Source organism: Pollicipes pollicipes, unplaced genomic scaffold, assembly GCF_011947565.3.
Source record: "Pollicipes pollicipes isolate AB1234 unplaced genomic scaffold, Ppol_2.1 Scaffold_2555;HRSCAF=2994_pilon_pilon_pilon, whole genome shotgun sequence".
Lineage (NCBI taxonomy): Eukaryota > Metazoa > Arthropoda > Thecostraca > Pollicipedomorpha > Pollicipedidae > Pollicipes > Pollicipes pollicipes.
In genome coordinates, this window is record NW_023596136.1 from 41,548,213 (window position 1) to 41,568,785 (window position 20,573).

At 56.8% G+C, this 20,573-nt stretch overlaps 1 protein-coding gene across 1 annotated transcript; it reads right to left on the minus strand.

The window, feature by feature from the left end:
* Positions 1-9,150: 9,150 nt before the first annotated feature.
* Positions 9,151-20,137, minus strand: LOC119101374 (homeobox protein Nkx-2.1-like). Its single transcript, XM_037224710.1, has 5 exons — positions 19,844-20,137; positions 12,115-12,258; positions 11,594-11,691; positions 9,390-9,558; positions 9,151-9,246 (listed from the first exon to the last, which is right to left on the minus strand). Exons 1-5 carry the CDS (start codon positions 20,135-20,137, stop codon positions 9,151-9,153), a joined length of 801 nt encoding a protein of 266 aa, XP_037080605.1.
* Positions 20,138-20,573: the final 436 nt, after the last annotated feature.

A 20,573-nucleotide genomic window follows, 5' to 3' on the forward strand; every position in this document is an offset into this window, starting at 1 on the left:
CGGCTGCTGGGTTTTGATCTGTATTTTAAACTTGTCTTGAGACACTGATCTCATAATCGTTGTGAGAAATTTTGCCGAGTGGCTTGCACGGATGACTTTGGGCCCATCAGCTCAGTTACACTGAACTACACCGTTCCTGGCATTCCAACCCGACCCCGACTAACGCCCCCGTCTGGCGGAGGCTGTCTCCTCCTCCGCCCCAGGTGCGCTCCCCGTCTCCGTCCCAGATGAGTGCTTGGGTCTCTGAGCGTCGGCCGGCCGACAGCGGACCGCTCCCCGTCCGATCACACGGCCGCTGCGCCGATTGAGCGGCGCGGCGGGAGTCCAGTCTACGATCGGGCCGCCCCCCCCCCCCTCCCTCCCCCTCCTCTTCCCCTCCCCGCTCGCCGGCCGCGCTGAAAGGGATGAGCAAAGCCAACATTGGCTGTTGCCGCGGCGGCGGGACGGCGCGGACGGCTGGGGTGAGGAGCTGGCGATATAGGAGCCGGTACTTGCCGGTACCGACGGTGAAGCGCTGTAGGAGCTGGAGCCACTACTGATGGTGAGGCGCTGTAGCAGCTGGAGCCATTGTCGGTACCGACGGTGAAGCGCTGTAGGAGCCGCATCCACTGTCGGTACCGATGGTGAAGCGCTGTAGGAGCTGGAGCCACTGCCGGTTACCGATGGTGAAGCGCTGTAGGAGCCGGAGCCACTGTCTGTACCGATGGTGAAGCGCTGTAGGAGCTGGAGCCGCTGTCGGTACCGATGGCGAGGCTGCTCCTCTCGGCGACGGCGCGCGAGCACGGCCGGGGCCAGGGACCGAACGCTGCAGTAGCTGGAGCAGCTGCCGGTACCGATGGCAAGGCTGCTCCTCTCGGCGTCGTCCTGCACTATACGCCCACGTTCTGAGTCAGACGTGGAAGATCAAAGTTGAGGTGCTGGGGTCCGCGCAACCTGTCATGTTGCCTCAACCAGACTTCCTGACGTACGTGTTAGAATGCAGTTAGCATACAGCACACAACGCTCGGCCCAAATTGGCATAACTTTGATTAGTTATTAAAAAAGTTAATGCGGCTTAATACTGAGTGAGTCTGAACGTCGATATGCGCAGCCACGAAGTTTCGGCAATGCGTTTCCAGTTCTGCACTGCAAACAGCGCAAAAAGTACTCCCTGCTGTCTTGAAGAGGGCGGCGGGTATGCCCAGAGGCCAGACGGCTCATCCCTAATGTCAGGCCGGTCGCGTCATCCGAGGACGGGGAATCGAACGGTAATGCTGATTTTGGGCTCATTATGCGCACCACAATTCGCCGAACGCCAAAATCCAGAACTATGGTAAGATTTTTCCTCAATCCGCAGCATGAGACAGGCCGTCTCTGCCGGTGTTGCGTGTCGTCGCGCCATTAATTCGGTAGGTACCTGGTACGGACACTAGCGGTGCATAGCGTTACGTATGCGGTTCAGAGTAGTTAGAGCTTTTTATGTCATTAGGACGTCTACCAAATATATATAATATATACATATATATCTGTATATGTATATATATATATATATAATATACATATATATATATATATATATATATGTATATATATATATATATATATATATATATATATATATATATATGAGGTTATTGGTATTTGAGGAAAGTTCTTTCATCACAACGCTCAAAGGATGCCGTCACCGGTGTTAAATCCAGGAGCATGCTGCCTCAGTCAACATAAACGCATAGAAGATTCATCCATGCAGCTGACTAGGGCTCTCACAGGGCTCTCCGTCCGCGCCCGTCAAAAAAGCTAGCCGGCACTAGACCGCTGGACCAGCTGCACAGCCGCACAGCGAAAGGACTCCTCGAGCCGGGCCGTGCCTGAGCACCTGCCGCCGCGCGCGTAACAGGTCATCAGTGCAGCCGGGGGGTGGTCGGTCGGGCCTCCCTGCCGATTTCGCCTCGTTAGGGGCTCTCGTGTCACGTTCCAGGCTCGCCGCCGGCCCGCCGCGGGCAACGCGCGCCGACGAGCTGCCGGTGCGGGTGAGGGTGTGCGGCCCGTTAGCCCACGGAGCGGGGAGCGGGGAGGCGTGCGGCCGCAGCTCACGGAGCGGGGAGCAGGGCGGCGTGCGGCCGTAGCCCACGGAGCGGGGAGCGGGGCGGCGTGCGGCCGCTGCTCACGGGGAGGGCCGCGTGGGGCCCGTTTGGCACGGAGCGGGAGCGGCGGCGTGGGGCCGTTGCTAACGGAGCGGGGAGCGGGGCGGCGTGCGGCCGTCGCTCACGGAGCGGGGAGCGGGGCGGTCGTGCGGCCGCTAGCTCACAGAGCGGGGAGCGGGGCGGCGTGCGGCCGTTTGCTCACGGAGCGGGGAGCGGGGCGGCGTGCGGCCCGCAGTTCACGGGGCGGGAGCGGGGCGGTGTGCGGCCGCAGCCCACGGAGCAAAGGAGCGGAGCGGTGTGCGGCCCGCAGCTCACGGAGCGGGGAGCGGGCCGGCGTGCGGCCGCTGCTCACGGAGCAGGGGAGCGGGCCGGCGTGCGGCCGCAGCTCACGGAGCAGGGGAGCGGGGCGGCGACGACACGGGCCGACGAAACGAGGCAGAGGAGCGGGTTGGTGACGACACGGGCCGAAACAGAGCGGGGCAGCGGGCCGGCTGTTGCCGGTAGTCTGACGGCGAGGGCTCGTTCCACCAGCGACAGTTCCCTAATAACTCGCGGACCATCCCGCTACGTGGGGCTCTCACCATGCTGCCCAGCCATTCTTTTGCGCCGTGTAAATCCTCAGGTCTGAAATCCCTTTGCACTTATAAGATCGTAATTATAATGTCACACTTTTCCATGAACCCAATGTACGTCGCGCCACTCATCCTTTTGTGGAACGCCAGCGACTGCAGAGATCATTAACGCTCAAGGGCCATGGCTCAATCGGGGTTCGATCCCGGGCTTCCCACGAGAGAGGGGAGTGCGCTAACCACTCGGCCATTACGCCCCCGGTCACACTGGCTGTGGCTGTATGTGCTTAGTAATCGTATGCTGTTTTGCGGGAGTTGAGCTGGTGTCGGCATTGCACACAGCGAGGCCCCTGTCATCATCATCGTCACTGTCACCGTGCCAATGCCTGCCTTGTCGATCCGATCACACCTTGGCACACGCAACGCCGATTTGACGCAAACGTTCGAATCTGTTCGTTCGTCCGTACGCTCCGGCTGGGAATCAGCTGGCCGCTCTAGCCCGCCGTACGCGTTGCGAATAGCGAACAGATGCGTAACTAGCAAGGGTGTAATTTACTATTCAGTTGGGAACTATCCAAACGCTTGCGTTTGAGATGAAAGTGAGCCAGATCCGGTGAGAAGCACGTTTTTGATGCATTTTGAATGTAGGTTTACTGTCGTTCTCTGCTCAATTCCCCAAGTTGTTTTACGAAACTGCACCCCTGGTAGTCCGTAGTTACCAACCCACATGGTGCAAAAGGCTATCAGAAGCACGGTAGTGGCATTGCAACACCAGCGGGGGAACATAAGCTTTGTAGCGGATTAGTGTTGGACGGGACGTGAAGGGACTTGTGACGTAACACACGTCATGATGGCTCAAGCGAGCATTATTCATCACGTTAGCGATGGGAATGGAGCGTGCACCAACTGGATGGATATTTATGCAATATCAGGTGTTATTTTTTATAAACGCTCCGTTTCCACATATGTTGTGCACTTGACGACAAGTATCCGACGCGGGACATCTAGGCTGCTGTATCTCTGGGCCTCTGTTCCTATAGCTATGTCTGGGAGTCGCTGTCCCTCAAGCCGTATCTCCAAGCTGTAGCCAGACGGTTGTGTTTCGGAGCCGTTGTCCCTCAAGCTGTGTCTCCAAGCTGTAGCCAGGCAGTTGCGCCTGGGAGTCGCTGTCTCTCCAGCTGTGTCTCCGAGCTGTAGCCAGACAGTTGCGTCTGGGGGTCGCTGTCCCTCCAGCCTGTGTCTCCGAGCTGTAGCCAGACATTTGCATCGGAAGTCGCTGTCCTGCATCTGTGTGCCGTCGCTTCTGGCCGAGTGCAATTGCGTCCCGAAGCCGCTGTCCCCCCCCCCCCCCCCCCACTGTGTCCCAGAGCTCCTGTCCGTCAGGTTTGTCTCAGATCCTGCTGTTGTGTCCCGGAAGCCGGTCGCTGCCCCCGCAGGACCGTTGGTGCTGCCTCGAGGACTTTCGTTTACACGCGCGAATCGGTTGTTGCGCCACGGGGCCAACCCTCAGGTCGTCGTGTCTCTGATCCCGGCCGTTGTGTCTCGGATGCGGCTGTCCGTGTCTTCGATCCAGCTGTCGTTGTCTCGGATCTGGCCGTCGTGTCTCGGGATTACGCCGGCGTATCTCTGGCCCCGGCCGTCGTGTCTCCGGAGCCCGGCGGTCGTGCCTCTGACCCTGGCCGTCGTGTCTCGGAGCCCGGCGGCCGTGCCTCTGACCCCGGCCAGCCCGGCGGCCGTGCCTCTGACCCTGGCCGTCGTCGGTCTCGGAGCCCGGCGGCCGTGCCTCTGACCCTGGCCGTCGTGTCTCGGAGCCCGGCGGCCGTGCCTCTGACCCTGGCCGTCGTGTCTCGGAGCCCGGCGGCCGTGCCTCTGACCCCGGCCGTCGTGTCTCGGAGCCCGGCGGCCGTGCCTCTGACCCTGGCCGTCGTGTCTCGGAGCCCGGCGGCCGTGCCTCTGGCCCCGGCCGTCGTGTCTCGGAGCCCGGCGGCCGTGCCTCTGACCCTGGCCGTCGTGTCTCGGAGTCCGGCGGCCGTGCCTCTGACCCTGGCCGTCGTGTCTCGGAGCCGGCGGCCGTGCCTCTGGCCCCGGCCGTCGTGTCTCGGAGCCCGGCGGCCGTGCCTCTGACCCCGGCCGTCGTGTCTCGGAGCCCGGCGGCCGTGCCTCTGGCCCCGGCCGTCGTGTCTCGGAGCCCGGCGGCCGTGCCTCTGACCCTGGCCGTCGTGTCTCGGAGCCCGGCGGCCTGCCTCTGGCCCCGGCGTCGTGTCTCGGAGCCCGGCGGTCGTGCCTCTGACCCTGGCCGTCGTGTCTCGGGGCCCGGCGGTCGTGTCCTCAGATTCGGTCGGCCCCGTCTCGATCCCGGCCGTTGTGTCTCGGATCCGGCTGTCGTGTCTCGGGGCCCGGTGCGGTGGTGGTGTTCTGACCCCGGTCGTTTGTGTCTCGGACCCGGCTGTCGTGTCTCGTATCAGGCCGGCCTATCTCTAACCCCGGCCGTCGTGTCTCGGGGGTCCGGCGGTCGTGTCTCGAATCCCGGCCATCGTGTCTCAGATCCGGCTGTCGTATCTCTGATCCCAGCCGTCGTGTCTCGGATCTGGTCGGCCTGTCCTCTGATCCCGGCCGTTGTGTCTCGGATCCGGCTGTCGTGTCTCGGATCTGATCACCCTATCTCTGATCCCGGCCGTTGTGTCTCGGATCCCGCTGTCGTGTCTCGGGGTCCGGCCGACCCGTCTCGGAGTCCGGTCGTAGCATCTCCGAAGCCAGACCACGGCGTTTCTCGAGGCCGCTGCGTGGCGAGGGAACGACCCTGTCGTGTTGACTGAGGTGACGGCGGGAGCCGCCCCCCTCCCCCTCAAACACGGCTGCCCCGGCCCAGCAGCCCTGGACGGACCCGGGACCCGGCGCTCCGGCCCCGCGTCCAGCCGACAGGCCGGGGAAACTGGTGTGCGATATGGGTCGGACGCCGCTCCGACCAACCGCCTTTCGGGACTTTGTACCGCGGGAACATGAATAGCCGAAGTCAGCTGCCTGCGTCTGTAGACTGTGCCGCCGGACTCGCAAAGACTGCGCTGCTGCCACGACGCCAACACCTGTGCGGTTGCACGCCGCCGTTCTGGGCAGTCATCCGTTATTATTATTGCAGCCTGCGTTGCATACCGGCGCGTAATTGCGGGGCAAAGTTGCAGATCACCGCGACTGGCGGTGTCGCCGAGCAAATACGACAGCCGGGATCGGCGGCCGGTCCGCCTCTGCAGCCGTCTCGCCGATTGAATAGCCGTTGCAGCTCGATTAGCCGGCCTTACTGTCGCCGGCCGTCCGCCCGCGCCTTACGCGCGCTCCGCGCCGTCCGCCCCCGCGCCGGCGGCTGTCCGTCGGCGCAGGTGCGCCTGGCGCTGATTAGGTGTCGGTGCGCGGCGCCCGTGATCGGCCGACAATTGCTGACTATCCGTGTCGGCTACCGGCACTTTTTCCGGGCGCGCCCGGCTCGCCCAAGCCGGCCAGCCAGCCGCCCGGCTCGTCCGCCCGGCTCGCTGCCGCTCGGCGACGTGCCGGATGGCGCCGCGCGCCGCCGGCGGACGAGTGGTCGTGCCGAGCGGCGCGGTGTCGCGGCCTCTGCGTGTGACGGGCTGTCGAGTGATGAGACGGCGAGGGCGCGCTGCGAGAAATGGGGCCTGCGGGGGGCAGTGCTGGGCTTCGCTTACACTTTATGTTTCGGCGGTCTTCAAATGGCGCGTGCACGAGTTGAATGAGTAGAGTATTTGAGGGCAGAGGCTGGCGGTGGGTTGGTCAGTAGGGTGTGTTTTGCCGACCACCAAAGATGTAGTCTGCTGAATAAATGGCGGGATTAGTTATTTCACTGCAGTCTTAAGCGTTCTAAGTGACTGCTCTTTATCACACGGGAAATACACGACCAACGCTCTGTCCAGTTGTCCAGCGGTGGAGCTGTGTTTTTTCCATCACCGACGAAGTTTGGAAGGGCTTAAATTGTCACCAGAAGCCAAATCTATCAGAACCGCTGCAATGTACCTACCGTTGTAAAATAACCTCTCAAAACAAAATTAACTCCAATTCAATGCGTCATAAACATCACAAATATTTTCATGTGGAAAGTTTCAGTTGTACTAAAGTGTCATTTGCTGGCCATGCCAAAGGCCTCGGTAAACGTGGTGTAGTTCCTAGTGCATGGATGGGCCTCTGTTACCTTTACTCAGCTCTACATACAATATAATGGCAATAAAAAACATTCATCTCACGCCTGTCAACCGGTCAGTTCACTATACCTGCGGTGCGGCAGGCGGTGTGCGAGACCAACGCTAGCGATGCCGGCCTCTTACCACAGAGCCGGTGTTCCTCTCGACAGCAGGAAGCCCGGACGTATCCTTTGCGTGTGTCCCTTCAACGCCATGCGTTAACCTTTTAAGGCGCAGTTTGGGTATCCACAAACAACGGGCCTCTTAAATGGGCTGGGCTTTCTAACGCTGCTACGAGGGACGTCCTCCATGGCAGATCCATGGAAGAGCCGCACAGTGCCTTAAAGGAACTGACGATTGGCTGCGTCCTTCACATAGGTGAGATTCTCACGACATGAACACAGCCAACGGCCGCCTGCAGTCTTGCACTGAGCCTAAACTACAGCCGAGCGACGGGCATTCGACGCCATCGGTCTCAAATGGCACGACAATTTAAAGCGCAGCGTAGCAGACTGATCACGTTCGTCGCAAGGTGTTGAGGCCAGCCACTTGTCTTATGACAGTCATGAGCCTTGTTATTTAGGCTAATGGTACACTGATAAGTATGTGACGCAAATATTGGCTGAAAAATCTACGGAAAGTACTGATCTGACGGGCATTGGAAAAGCACTGGCACCATTGATCTGTAACGTCAGCACTGATAAGGTATAGCTTGTAGTGCATTTCTGTCGACTGCTAAACACAAGCCTTAATAAAGCTATGATGTTCGGAAGCGTCATGCTGCTCAATTTTCCCATGCAGCGAGACGTCAATGTTTCGACATATTCTCCGCACAAGCTCACGCTGCAGGCGTTAGCGATTACGCACCAATGCTGGGCTACAAGTTTCGTCCAGTTGAAATAATCTGTTGCAATTTGTTTCCGTTTTCGCTATTTTGTCATCATTTAGCTCGCAGCAGCGCCAATTTTTGTCACTGGTTGTCACCTGTACATCGGCAGCGCCTCTGACCGGCGTCATCCCTAGCGGCGTCTCCGAAACAATGTTCTTGATACTGTCTGCGAAGACATTCAGGGTACCGGATCTCATATATTTCTACAGCGCACACCTATGCCACAAAACACATGCCATTCACATCGAACGGAGAAGCTTTAGGAGCAGTTCGTCCCGAACAGTTCTCAGTATCACGAAGTACAACAAATACCAAGATGAACGCGGTCGGAAATCCTCCACAGCTGTATCCAAAAGTACGATCGTTTGGAATTATCACTGCAAATGAAACCCTCACTCGATGACGCATGTGAGGCATCTCCGCTTTGTACAGAACAGCGTCACAATTCTCCGCCTGATACCACCGGACGCCAAAGCAGTCCCAAAACAGCGAGCTCGGCGTAGACGAGCGTGGTGAGGTTAAAGCACGACATACCATCGACCGCCGCAGTCGACACCCAGCAGCGATCGGTCACACAGCTACGCGGCTCCCCGCGGGGGCAGGCCCATCTCCACCCCCTCGGCGTCCGCGCCGGGCGCGGCCACCTCTCACCAAACCACCGCGCCCCACTCGCGCGCCGCTCGAGCCCACCGCCAATAAATAACACAACGGAAGCGTGCAACCATAAATAACACGTGCACTCTGGTAATTAGCCTCGGCGGCATACCTTCACACTCAATCGGCGGCGCACAACGGCAGCGTCGCAGCCGACGAGACGGCCTCGCCGGTGGCTCTCAGCACCCCGTGAGCCGCGCCGCTCAGCCGCCATTCAGAGTCAATTTAGCGCGCGCTTTGTGCGTCGCCGACGCCTTTTAGTCGGCTGATTCTGGCGCCGGAACACCTAAGACTGTGGCGCGGCCTATGTAAATGCGCCGCGATTGTCTTGGCGCGGTCGCCTGACGCGGGCGGTCTGCTCGCGGACTGGGGGCGGAAGTCTGCCCGCGGACTGGGGCGGAGGTCTGTCCGCGGACTGGGGGAGGGTCTGCCCGTGGCTGGGAGCGGAGGTCTGCTCGCGGACTGGGGGGCGGAGGTCTGCTCGCGGGACTGGGGGGGGGGGGGGGGGCAGACGAGAGCGGGGAGCACGGCCGCGCCGCGAGCAGGGACGGCCCGTCGCCGCACACTGGCGTCCCCGCACATCTACGGTCCGGGGTTACCACAGCGCGCGCCAGGAATCCGGCGCCCCGGCGCTGCTGCTGGCCACCGCACAGCGGACGGGGCGGGTTCCGGCGGCGGCCCGCCCGCGGCCGCTGGCCCGGTGACAGTCACCTATCTTCACCGACCGCCGGTTACCAGCTGCGGCCGGGCAGCGGCAGGTAGGAGGCGCACATCTGCGCGCCGCCCTCGCCGGCTGGCTGCGCCATGGCCATGGTGGGCGTCATGCTCTGCGGTACGGCTCCATGCCCGTCACCATGGCGGCCGGCGGCGAGCCCATGGCGTAGTAGTGCCTTGCTGCACCAGGCTGGCCATGCCGCGGCGGCGCCCGGGAGGGCGGCGCGCCGCACGGCTCGCCGGCCAGGCTGGCGGCCGGCGCGCTGCTGGTGGTGGTCGCCTCGCCGGAGCCGCTGCTGCACGGCTTGCCGTCCTTCACCAGCACCGGCACGGCCACGCGGCGCGGCGAGCCCGCCTGCTCGCTCATCGCCTTCTCCTTGGCCTGGCGCTTGAACTTGTAGCGGTGGTTCTGGAACCAGATTTTTCACCTAGAACGGGCGGGAGGCTGTCAGCGGCTGGCCGCGCTTTGTCGTCCGGCGGAGATTAGACGGGCGATTACGCTTTCCAGGCAAACAGCGCGCGCGCGGAGGGGGTTTTCGGCGGATTAGCGCCATTAGCGCGCAGTGAGGCGGGCGTAAGCCCTCTGTGTCCGACAGTTGTCTACCAAAAACGATATTATATAGAGATGTATTTACGGCGGGGGAAGGAAAATGCCGCCCGCCCCTGCGCTGGGGGAGTCGCCTATAGAGGTTGCCCCAGCGGCTGGTGGGCTTTGTGCGCCGCCTGGCTCGGTTTAATGCGTGCTCTGTGGGAACGACTCAGGACATTCCGAAGAACAAACGGCTCGCAATGTCCGGCTATCTGTCGTCGTTGCCAGAATTCATAAGACAGGCACTGGAGCATGCTATGCTATGTATGAATGAGCCGCGTCCCTGCGTTCAGTCATGTCTGAAAGGACAATGCCTGAGAAATTATTTGGCCTTGCTCTCTTCTAAGAATTCCTCACAAGCGTCCGAAATGTTAGCGGCTCAAAACTATAAACCGTGGTTTCTCGCAGGCTTTTATCGTTGGAATTTACCAGCTTATTGCGACACATTGCTTTTTTCTGTTTCACCACCGCGCTCCATATTAGCCTTTGTCTTACAGTTGAAAACTACATTTACAAAGTCGTGTTAGAATGCATCAAAGTTCAAATTGAGTGAGCTATTTAGCTGTGCTCGTAAGTAACTTGGGCCCAACAAAGATATCTTCGATTCTATTTTCTTCGAAATAGCATAAAGCTTAGACTTTCAAAACACTTTTTTAAATTCGAACATGCCCAATTACCCAAGATGCTGCCGCTCTGATCCGCGCACTGTCTTCGGCAGTAACGACATGGGTTAAATCTCCGTCGTAATCAGGGTACTAGTTTTTTTGCTGCTACCACTACTAGGTGGTGATCGCTTTGCATCTGTCCCGAATGAGGTCAAATGTCTGCAGAATTATTGCGGCGAGAACAAAAGCCTGTTAGAAAAAAGGAGAGTTAAAAATTAATTGGGAAAGCGTGGTATAGTCTTTGAAATATTTTGTTCCAAAAACCATTGTTGCTATGCGCAGATGTTGTCCAATTGATAAAGCTCGCCGGAGGTGATTTTTTAGTTGAACGCCTAAGAATTTGCAAATCCTTTTCCCAATTCATATCGCATGCATTTTTTCGTTTAGTTGCACGCCCTACGTTGTAACAATGCGGACAGGCCCTGGATTAGCATGAGGTCTGTGAGTGAAGTGCGCCATACGTTCGCTGCGAGACATGACAGCAATTTAAAGCATAGCGTCAAGGAGGAGTGGCTAAACAAAAAAGCTCCAGGAATGAAAGTTTTTATCATTCTGTACAGACTGATATTGAAAATTTAGCGATACATTTTCCCCACTGTCAGGGATGTGTTCCACATTCATGTAGGGTTTGAGCTGAAATAGCCATCTTGAACACCTTCCGGTGCTGTCCACAATCGTGCCTTCCTTAAGACCTAAGCCCCTTTAGTTTCTGAGCTAAACGCCCACAAAATGGGGAAGATATATCGGGGAGACTTTTCAAAGCCACCTTGGCATTCATGACGTCATAACAACGTCATTCAAATTCTATAATTTCATAAGCAGTGCGGTGATCAAGGCCAAAAAAGAAGATTGTCGAGGCGTTCATATCTGGCGTTTGTCAGCACGATAGCCATATGTAACGGCCGTCTACTAGCCCCCAATCCATGTTGTGTATGGTACGATGATGTAATCAAACCATGACGCATTGAGGAGCGCAGTTACGAAACAGGGAATCGTGCTGTCTAGAACAGTCCTTTTCCACTTAAAGATATACCAATAGTTGTAAGTGAGCTGGGTTTCATACATATCTAACGCTCACTTTAGAAGCTTCAAATGTGAAACATCCCCTTCAAGGAAACAAAGTTGCAACACGCTTTTGGTGCGCCTAATCCCCTAATCTCGACATCTGATGTGATACCTGTGACTTGAAGCCCTGTGGTTGTACTGACCTGGGTAGGAGTTAGATGAATCAGGCTGGCCAGATGCTCCCGCTCTGGCGCGGAGAGGTACTTCTGCTGCTTGAAGCGTCGCTCCAACTCGTACACCTGCAGGAGCAGGGGGTCAGACGCGATCAGGGCGTGGTCAGGGCTTGGTCCCATCCCCTGAACGCTTTTAAGATGCGATTCAATTGTAGCGATGACTTTTCTTTACCAACATTTTTAAGTGCACCTCTCTACCACAATATTTCATGCTTCTATAAAAAAACTGTGGCGTGCTTAAAACGGGCGAGACTTTCAACATATATTCAGAGAGGCTAGAGTACTCACAATATCTTGCGTAACTTAACATCCCATCAAAGTGCAACTGTAGGGATGAACCAACACAAAATATCGATGTGCATACCATTTTGAAAAGCCTCGCCGCTGCTGATTAATTTCCCCGACGCACGAATTCTCCGACATCCCGGTCATCAGCTGACGTAAAACAGCGTTCGTCAGCGGGCCCTTAGACGGAGACGGGCGCCTTACCTGTGCCTGCGTGAACAGCACGCGTCGCTTGCGTCGCTGGCTGAGCGGAAACTGCATCGGCTTGGTGTCAGAGCACGCGCCGAACGGCGCCATGTTGGACATGTTGACGTTCATGGGCCGGTGGACCCCGTCATTAGGCGGAGACTGAAACACGAGAGCACGAGGTCAGCCGGATGTCCAGGCGGGGCCTCAGACTGTCTGTCTGGAGGCAGGCTCGCGCAGACCAACGCGCCAGGCATCCGGAAGGGAATGCAATGCGCTTCAGGGCGGCGAATTTGAGGGACCATTTGCAGAAAACCACCGCTTGATGGCTGTCTACCCTGCATGGCTTTCACTTACATAGGACATATATCACATAGGACGGTCGTTGCCAAGTTCGTGCAAACGTAGGAACAAGCCAGACCGCCAATGCGTTTAGACGTACGGAGTTACAACCACCTAGTGGTCCGACTCCGCCATAAGTGCACGTGCTTGGATGTCCCAAGCACTTGCTGTACCCAAATCCGTGTACGTCCTGCCGTATATCTGTAACTTCGTGCGTGATGCCCACCACCGATTCGAGTTTGCTTTGGCTGGGTAGCCGGGCCTGGCCCGCCATGAGCCGCGACGGCTCCCGGATGGAAAACACGCCTCATATGCAGCGGTCACTCTGTTTATCCACGGCGCTGTGTTTTGTTTGAGAGGGCCTCTGTTAGACAAGTGATTTAGCTGAATTAAAAGCTTTACAGGATTTATGACTGGCTATGGCAGCCGAGCCCAGATTATGACGTCACCGGGGACGACGGCGGGCGTCGACAGACTGGGAGCGGCGCCGATAAAACAGAGCACTCTCACGAAGCAACCTCTTGGAACGGTCGTGCGCGCGCTTAACTCGGCGGACTTTGGCCGGCCGCTGTTCAGCGGATTGGCGTGCAGTGGAGAGCGGCGCATGCAGTGGAACGGTTATGGTCATCAGCACAAGGATGGCGGGGCCCACTTCAGGGTGCATTGTGACGAATTTTAAGAGGTTAATATTGATCAGGGTCATTGTTTACTGAGGCTTATAGAAAATGCGTCCTTGTAAGACCATGCTTCCCATGCAGAGATCACAAAACCGTACAAATGCAGCGGTAAGTGGGCCTGGTGGAAACGTGACAATATGGTTTTCGTCACGCAAAGTCACGTTTCAACGCCTTACACATTCTACTGATATCTGAACTATGCAGCCGTCATTATTCAGCTCTGAAGAAACAATATAAGCCCGCACATGTGCTCTCTGCTTTGTTTTTGTCTTTCTAACATCCATGTGTTGCTTGTAGTGGGTTCCTCCCATCGGGACAAACACAGCCAGCCTTCCTCCGCCATGCATGGTGATAGCCCAGCCACCTCCGGATCCGGATGTACCTCCGAGAATTGGCCAGTTTTTAAATGGATCACATGCCGCCTGTAAAACCAGGAACGCCCAGATGGATCTATTATTAATTGTTTGCTGTAATCCATTACGGTGAAAAGTTTAGATACGCATGTAATTAGCAAAGGTAACAATCTGAGTGTTTTTACTCAAGTGAAATGTGCAATTTCCACTTTGCATATGAAATAACTTTCTATCATCTTTTGTGTAGAGGAATTGGGGCGGTTTTTGGAAAACACTGACGGCTGTTGGGGGATAAGGAGCAAATGAGCATGCCAATTATATGGACCAGTGCAACAGAGGTGAATCTGGAGCCCTTCCGTATGTTATTACGGTCTGTCCTTGATTCGTATTAGACATGCTTCTTATTTCTTTTTGTTAACAAACTTAACACATTCGCTAAAATGTGAGCAGATCCCTCCTCCACCACCAGAAGACGTGTAGGGTCACCAGTAACGCAACTATGCACATATCTACGGCGGTCGCTTGACGGGGTGAGGTCTCAGCCTCCGAGCCTGCAGGCGGTGGGATGACCTCCGTCAGAGAGGGCACCAGCCCCTGACCCTGCAGTCGGTGGGATGACCTCCGTCAGAGAGGGACGCCAGCCCCTGGCCCTGCAGGCGGTGGGATGACCTCCGTCAGAGAGGGCACCAGCCCCTGACCCTGCAGTTGGTGGGATGCCTCCGTCAGGGAGGGACACCAGCCCCTGACCCTGCAGTCGGTGGAAAGCGCTCCAGCAGGGAGTGGTGTCAACCCCTGACCCTGCAGGCGAAGTTACGAGCTCTGGCAGGGAGGGATGTCACCCCGACCCTGCAGACCGAGGAATGTGCACCGCCAACATGCCATCTCGGCGGCGCGTCTCCGGCGCCGGCCGCCGTCCGCTAACGAGCCCCGGGTCGTGACGCGGCTGATGGCAGCTGAAAGCCTAGCCTGCCGGGCGCCAGCGGCGAGCGTGAGCGCCGGCGTCGTCCCGGACCGGTCCGTCCCGGTCCGGTCCGTCCCGATCCAGTCCGTCCCGATCCGTCCCGGTCCGGTCCGTCCCGATCCGTCCCGGTCCGGTCCGTCCCGATCCGGTCCGTCCCGATCCGGTCCGTCCCGATCCGGTCCGTCCCGATCCGGTCCGTCCCGATCCGTTCCGGTCCGGTCCGTCCCGATCCGGTCCGTCCCGATCCGGTCCGTCCCGATCCGGTCCGTCCCGATCCGGTCCGTCCCGATCCGGTCCGTTCCGGTCCGTTCCGGTCCGCCACGTCCCGGTCCGTCCGTCCCGATCCGGTCCGTCCTGGTCCGGTCCGTGCCGGTCCGGTCCGTCCCGATCCGGTCCGTCCCGTCCGGTCCGTCCCGCCGCCGCCGCCGCCGCCGCCGCCGCCGCCGCCGCAAGTCGCCGCCGCCGGCCGTCCCGCTGAATGGTTCGGCTACCGTGCCGCGCGCCGCCGCCGCCGCCGCCGCCGCCGCCGCCGCGCCGCCGCCGCAGCCGCCGCCGCCCGCCGCCGCCGCCGCCGCCGCCGCCGCCGCCGCCGCCCGCCGCCGCCACCGCCGCCGTGCCGGCCGTCCCGCTGAATGGTTCGGCTACCGTGCCGCGTCGCCGCGTGGGGAGGTGATGCTCGCGATGCGGCCGGGACGGAGTCATGTGTCAGCGCGAATGCTTTGGTTATAGCTGACTGAGGTGAGCTGATGTCAAGACGTTGAGGAAGCGATGATTATCGTTTTCACTATAGAGCAGATTGATTGCGTTGCATATAGATAGTTTATTTTGTTGTTGACCACCTTCAGGTATTTTTTCCGCTTGCTTCTGCTACGAGTTCAAGTATTGCCTTCGCATAGTCAATGTGTCGTGAAATAAGCAAGTGGCAAGTAGACCGCGGAAGGTATGAAGTATCAGCCGCGATTCGCACGCATTTAGGCACAAACGGACACCTTTGTTTCAAAAAGAGTCTACATAAACTACCCGACGGTAAATGCACCATGCGGTTATGTCGTGTAAACCCGTCTATGAGTAGATTTACGATTTCATGTATCTGTGCCATAATTTATCATGTGACGTGCTGCGCATCGACGACAGTTGGCATAATGCTGATGGCCTTATCAGAATCCGCGTCTGTGTGCGTCAGAGTGCCAGGGCCACAGAAGTCACACAAGGTGGTCAAGTCAACGAACGCGTGTTTGATTTGGAGGTCGTCACAAATACCCACTTCTCGGCTTGGGTTTGCGCCCAGTCAGACTTGACACAGGATCTCTCCACCACAATCCCGCCTTGCGATGCGCGGTGGCTCGATGCGCCTTGCAGCTTCCGTCTTTGCTAAGCTATCGGAGAACAAAAGAAAGCCATTCGCCATCATCGCAAGGCGCACCATCCCCAATATTACCGCGCCATCTGGTGTTTGGCCAGAGCAACAGAGGCCGCTTAACCCCCGTCCGCCTGTGTCTCGTTTCCTTAGCATTCATCGACCATCGGCGATTACCGAAACGTTTCCCCCGCCGGCAACACTTCAGGCTAACGACGTAAACAGACATCGCCGCCGCAGGAGCTGGGGCGGCCGGGACGCGCGCCGACGCCCGCGGAGAACGTCGCTAAATGGTGCAGGGTCGGCAAACTCGATCAACGGACGCGGCGACCAACTGACGCGATGGACGGGAACTCGACTATCTGACGTCTGGATGGAGGGAGGATGCAGTGGACAGACGGGCAGTGCTCGGCAAAGTCGGCCAACGGACTGACGAGCGCGGAGCGGCAGACCCGATCGACTGATGGAACACAGGGGCACCATGCTGGGCTTTTCGACAAGACAATTTTGAATCCTGGTTATCACTGGCTCTTTCGACGAAAAACGTGGATCGTGGTTCCCACTGGTTCTTTCAGGAAAGACCACGGATGCTGGTTCCCACTGGTTCTCTCGGCCTAACAAGACCCTCTATCCCGGTTCCCGCTGGACATTGCTGCCAAACAATACCTTGAGTCATTCTTCCCTTTCGTTCTTCATCACAACATGGGCCGGATTTCTTGCTCTGATTGGTTCTTTCGAGAGCATTGTGCGTTGGATATTTGTTCGCACTTTTTGATGAACACATGTCCCAGTGCGGGCTCTCAGCCACACATTTACATAAGCCACACTGCATATTCAGATATTTTTGTCTTCCATTAGATAAGAGGTCACACCACTGGCGAGCAAGTCAATATGCGCTGGTACCACAACTGCTATGAAAGCTTTAATGTTACTTGAAGATCAAAGTCTACAATTTACACAAAAAGGTCTGAAGCTATCTATCTGCTCATTATCCTGGAATAACTGGGGTGTCTTTCTTATTTGTTCGGTTTGCCTCCTTTCCCCCATTGTTGATTATCCCCCAACGTTGGTTCAGGCCCTTTTTTACTGAAATGTTACCAAAAGTAGAAACTGATATGTCACACAAAGCCTGCCATTGCATTCCTTTGAGGACCATGACCAGTACAAGTGTTAAACGGATAACTAAATTCCTTACAGCTGGGCTGTGCTGGAATAAACATCACCAGGTTTGTACTGATAGCTTGCCTACCTTGATGTCTTGGGATGGACTAAACAACTACATTGTGGTCACCGCTTTCAATACTCCGTTCGAATTTAAGGTGATACAAATATTGCAGAGTTCCAGGCTGGGTCTTGATTTTGCTGGATCCTTCGACGTAACGCAGGCTGGATCTTGTTTCTTGTTGGATCTTTCCGCCTAATGTCAGGCTGGCTCCTGGTTCTTCCTCGATTTTTTGGCACAGCTCCTGATTGGTTCCTGGGTTCTGCTTGGTTCCGGAACCAGGAGCCGTTTCCAGGAAGACATTTTGGGAGCCAGGTGCGTGTCTGCTACTGAGCACAGGCAAACCGGCCAACTAACGATAACAGGAACGGCAAACGCGGGCAGCAGACCCGGTCTTCACCAGCGATCGGTGAGCTGACTCGCCCGCGGCCAGTGGACCCATCAACCCGCGGAGGGGTGAACGGTAGACCCGGTCAACTGACGGAGGGATGAAAGGTGGACCCGGTCAACTGACGGAGTGATGAACGGTAGACCCGGTCAACTGGCGGAGGGATGAAAGGTGGACCCGGTCAACTGACGGAGGGATGAAAGGTGGACCCGGTCAGCCGACGGAGGGATGAACGGTAGACCCGGTCAACTGACGGAGGGATGAAAGGTGGACCCGGTCAATTGACGGAGTGATGAACGGTAGACCCGGTCAGCCGACGGAGGGATGAACGGTAGACCTGGTCAACTGGCGGAAGGATGAAAGGTAGACCCGGTCAACTGGCGGAGGGATAAACGCTGGTCTGAGCTTCCGAAGAGCAGGCGACAGATCTCGAGAGAGAGAGAGAGAGCGAGAAGAGAGAGAGAAGAGAGAAGAGAGAGAGAGAGAGAGAGAGAGAGAGGAGAGAGAGAGAGGGAGAGGAGAGAGATGAGAGAGGAGAGAGAGAGAGAGAGAGAGAAAGGAGAGAGAGAGAGATAGAGAGAGAGGAGAGAAGAGAGAGAGAGAGAGAGAGAGAGAGAGAGAGAGAAGAGAGCAAACTGACGTTAGCTATCAGCTGACCTTAGTTATCATCTAATCGCTTCGCATCTAAATCAAGAATTGAATTGCTCGTGATTACTGGGTGGAGACAGTAGAGTCTTTTGTTAACCTCTTCTGATCATGCCTTTCTTCCTGCTTGAGCTTCATCCGCTCCTTTCTCCGGTCAACACACGCGCGGCGGAAGTGGGAAGGCGGGCCAACATCGTTCATTTCCGCCGCTTTCAAAGCGGCGGCAGACTGGCTGTGACATATGTTTTCGCAGAGGGCGCAGGCGGCCCCTACCCCTTATGACAAATTGTGCGCAGTTTTGGAGGAGAGTTATTTCGACAGTCGTTAAAGGGGCTAGTAGACTTGAGTGGAGACAACCGTGGTGGAAAAGGTGGTTTGATAGATAAGTGTTATACTGCACACATGGTTGAATGACAGCTCATGTTGTTCTTAGATGAGGGCTGGTCCACCCTTTGGTGAAGGTAATTGGATGGAGGGCATTTCACCCATTTAGTTTTGCGAGATGCTCGAAAACTCGATTTGTTTCGCTTGGTGGGTTTGGCCTAGGGCATTGTTGTAAAAAAGACAACTCGTATGATAAAATGTGTTGGAATGCATGCCTTGTGCATAAGATACCGCTTTAACACGCATAGTAATGCATCCGTGAAATTTAGCTGTCTGCGGGCGCTACTGACTTCAGCAACTAAGCGTGTGTGGTAGTGCGCTAGCTTTTAATGCATTGATATTGTGTAAAACTTCCAAATCACCAGCGAGTTCTACTCAAAACATATATGGTGCTGTTTGGTGCTACTGCGCAAGCTATTTGTTTGTTGTACTGTCCAGAGACGGCGCCTCCGTTGCTTTAAAGGAGTAAGTGGGGCTAGAAGTCTACTAAGCAGAACTGGGGTCTAGCTATCAGAACTATCTAGCACTTTTTCAAGGTTTTCCTCGTATTTGGCCCACTGGGATATTCAACTGGAACCTTTTCAAAAGGATGGCTTATACATATATATATATATATATATATATATATATATATATAGATATATATATAACCAAGTAAAGCCCCCTCTCGGCCCGTTCCGGCCTTTAGTCTTTCTAAATGGGGCCTCCTTTTGAGTTGGCGACTTCCCGTTTTGCATGAGGCATTGCATGGGGTCTATGCATCTGATGGGTCTACTTTGGAACATCTGGAGCATCCTGTTGACCAAAAACCTGACGTTGGCTATCTCGGGTCCTCCGTGGGACAGATATTGTCTTATGCGGGCCGCTAATTCCTGTTGGTCTGATGAGAAGTTTTAATCCGGTCATCTGAGATCTCCTGTCCGCATGACGGCGCCTCTTGAAATTCCAAGGGGTCAGAAATACACGCTTCCCCCCTTCCCAAATGATAGGAGGGCGGTTGGCCCTGGTCCCCCAGCATCAGCCAAAGCTAGCGGCGCTTCTGCACAGATATTTTTCCAAGGCGTACTCGGTGCAGCATGAAATTCTTACATGTAAAGCTATTTGTTTATTGTGAGAAAATGTATGATATTGCCCTGCTTGATAGACTACATTGCCTCTGACTACCCATTTTCGGGAGCACACGCAATTCCTCGTCACAAGCGTGGTTCCCTGCACTGTTTGTATCGAGCACATTGATTGCAGTGCGTCGCACACCAGTGACAGCTGAGAGCCGGGCCAGAGCTGACGTCCCAGGTAGCTGACAACGAGCGTTCCAGCCGTGCCCTGACCTGACACGGGGTCAGCACTCATACGCCAGCCCCGGGCCGCCAGGCGTCCCGCGCCCCAGCATGAGGACAGCGGGGTGGGTACTCACTTGCGAAGCGGGGGTCGCTGGGCGTGCCGTACCAGCCGGCCGAGCTGTTGCGCACGTCGCCGTAGTGTCCGAACTCGGGCGCGTTGCAGTACTGGGCCGGAAAGGCTGCGGCCGGCGTCGCCAGCTGCGGCACGTGCATGTGCGAGTACGGGTTGGCCATGTTCTGCTGGCCGCGGTACACGGGCGAGCTCGGCAGTGAGACGAAGCTGGAATCCAGCGTGGACTTGCGGTAGGCTTCCTCGTACGGACACAGGATGTCACTCACCGAAAAGGGCGTCGGCTTGGGGCTCAAGGTCATGTCATTGGGGTCGCCCGGGTCAGAACGCAGGTCAGCGGCGACCCCCTCAGGCCCGCCGGGGGCACCGAGCAGGGAGAAATTTAGAGTATCCACTCTGAATCACACGCGCAATGTTCTTGAGAGAATCTTGAATCCACTCCGGGTGCCCTTCGAGAAACGCTACACCGAGTGACTATTTTTTCCGATGCTTGAGGTCCTCCACGGTACAAGCAAAACACACCGAGAGCTCGAAGTGCTCTTCACTGCCTCCTCTCCAGAGAACAATCCAAATCTATCACAATTTTTCGGTAATTTGGATGGTCGTTCACTGGCTCTCCGTTGGTGATAAGACCCGACTGGCGGGCGGCTGCAGCCAATCAGGCGCCGCCCGTCCGCGGCTCGGCCGGTGATTGGCGGACAGGCATTGATTGAGCTAGAGGCTCCGCCCAGTCGAGGG

Coding starts and splice junctions, on each gene's coding strand:
- LOC119101374 (XM_037224710.1), bottom strand. CDS start 20,137: ATGACCTTGAGCCCCAAGCCGACGCCCTTTTCGGTGAGTGACATCCTG. Junction 12,259..19,843: donor CGCCCAGCGACCCCCGCTTC/GCAAGTGAGTAC, acceptor CTCGTGTTTCAG/TCTCCGCCTAATGACGGGGT. Junction 9,247..9,389: donor CCACCACCAGCAGCGCGCCG/GCCGCCAGCCTG, acceptor GCCGTACCGCAG/AGCATGACGCCCACCATGGC.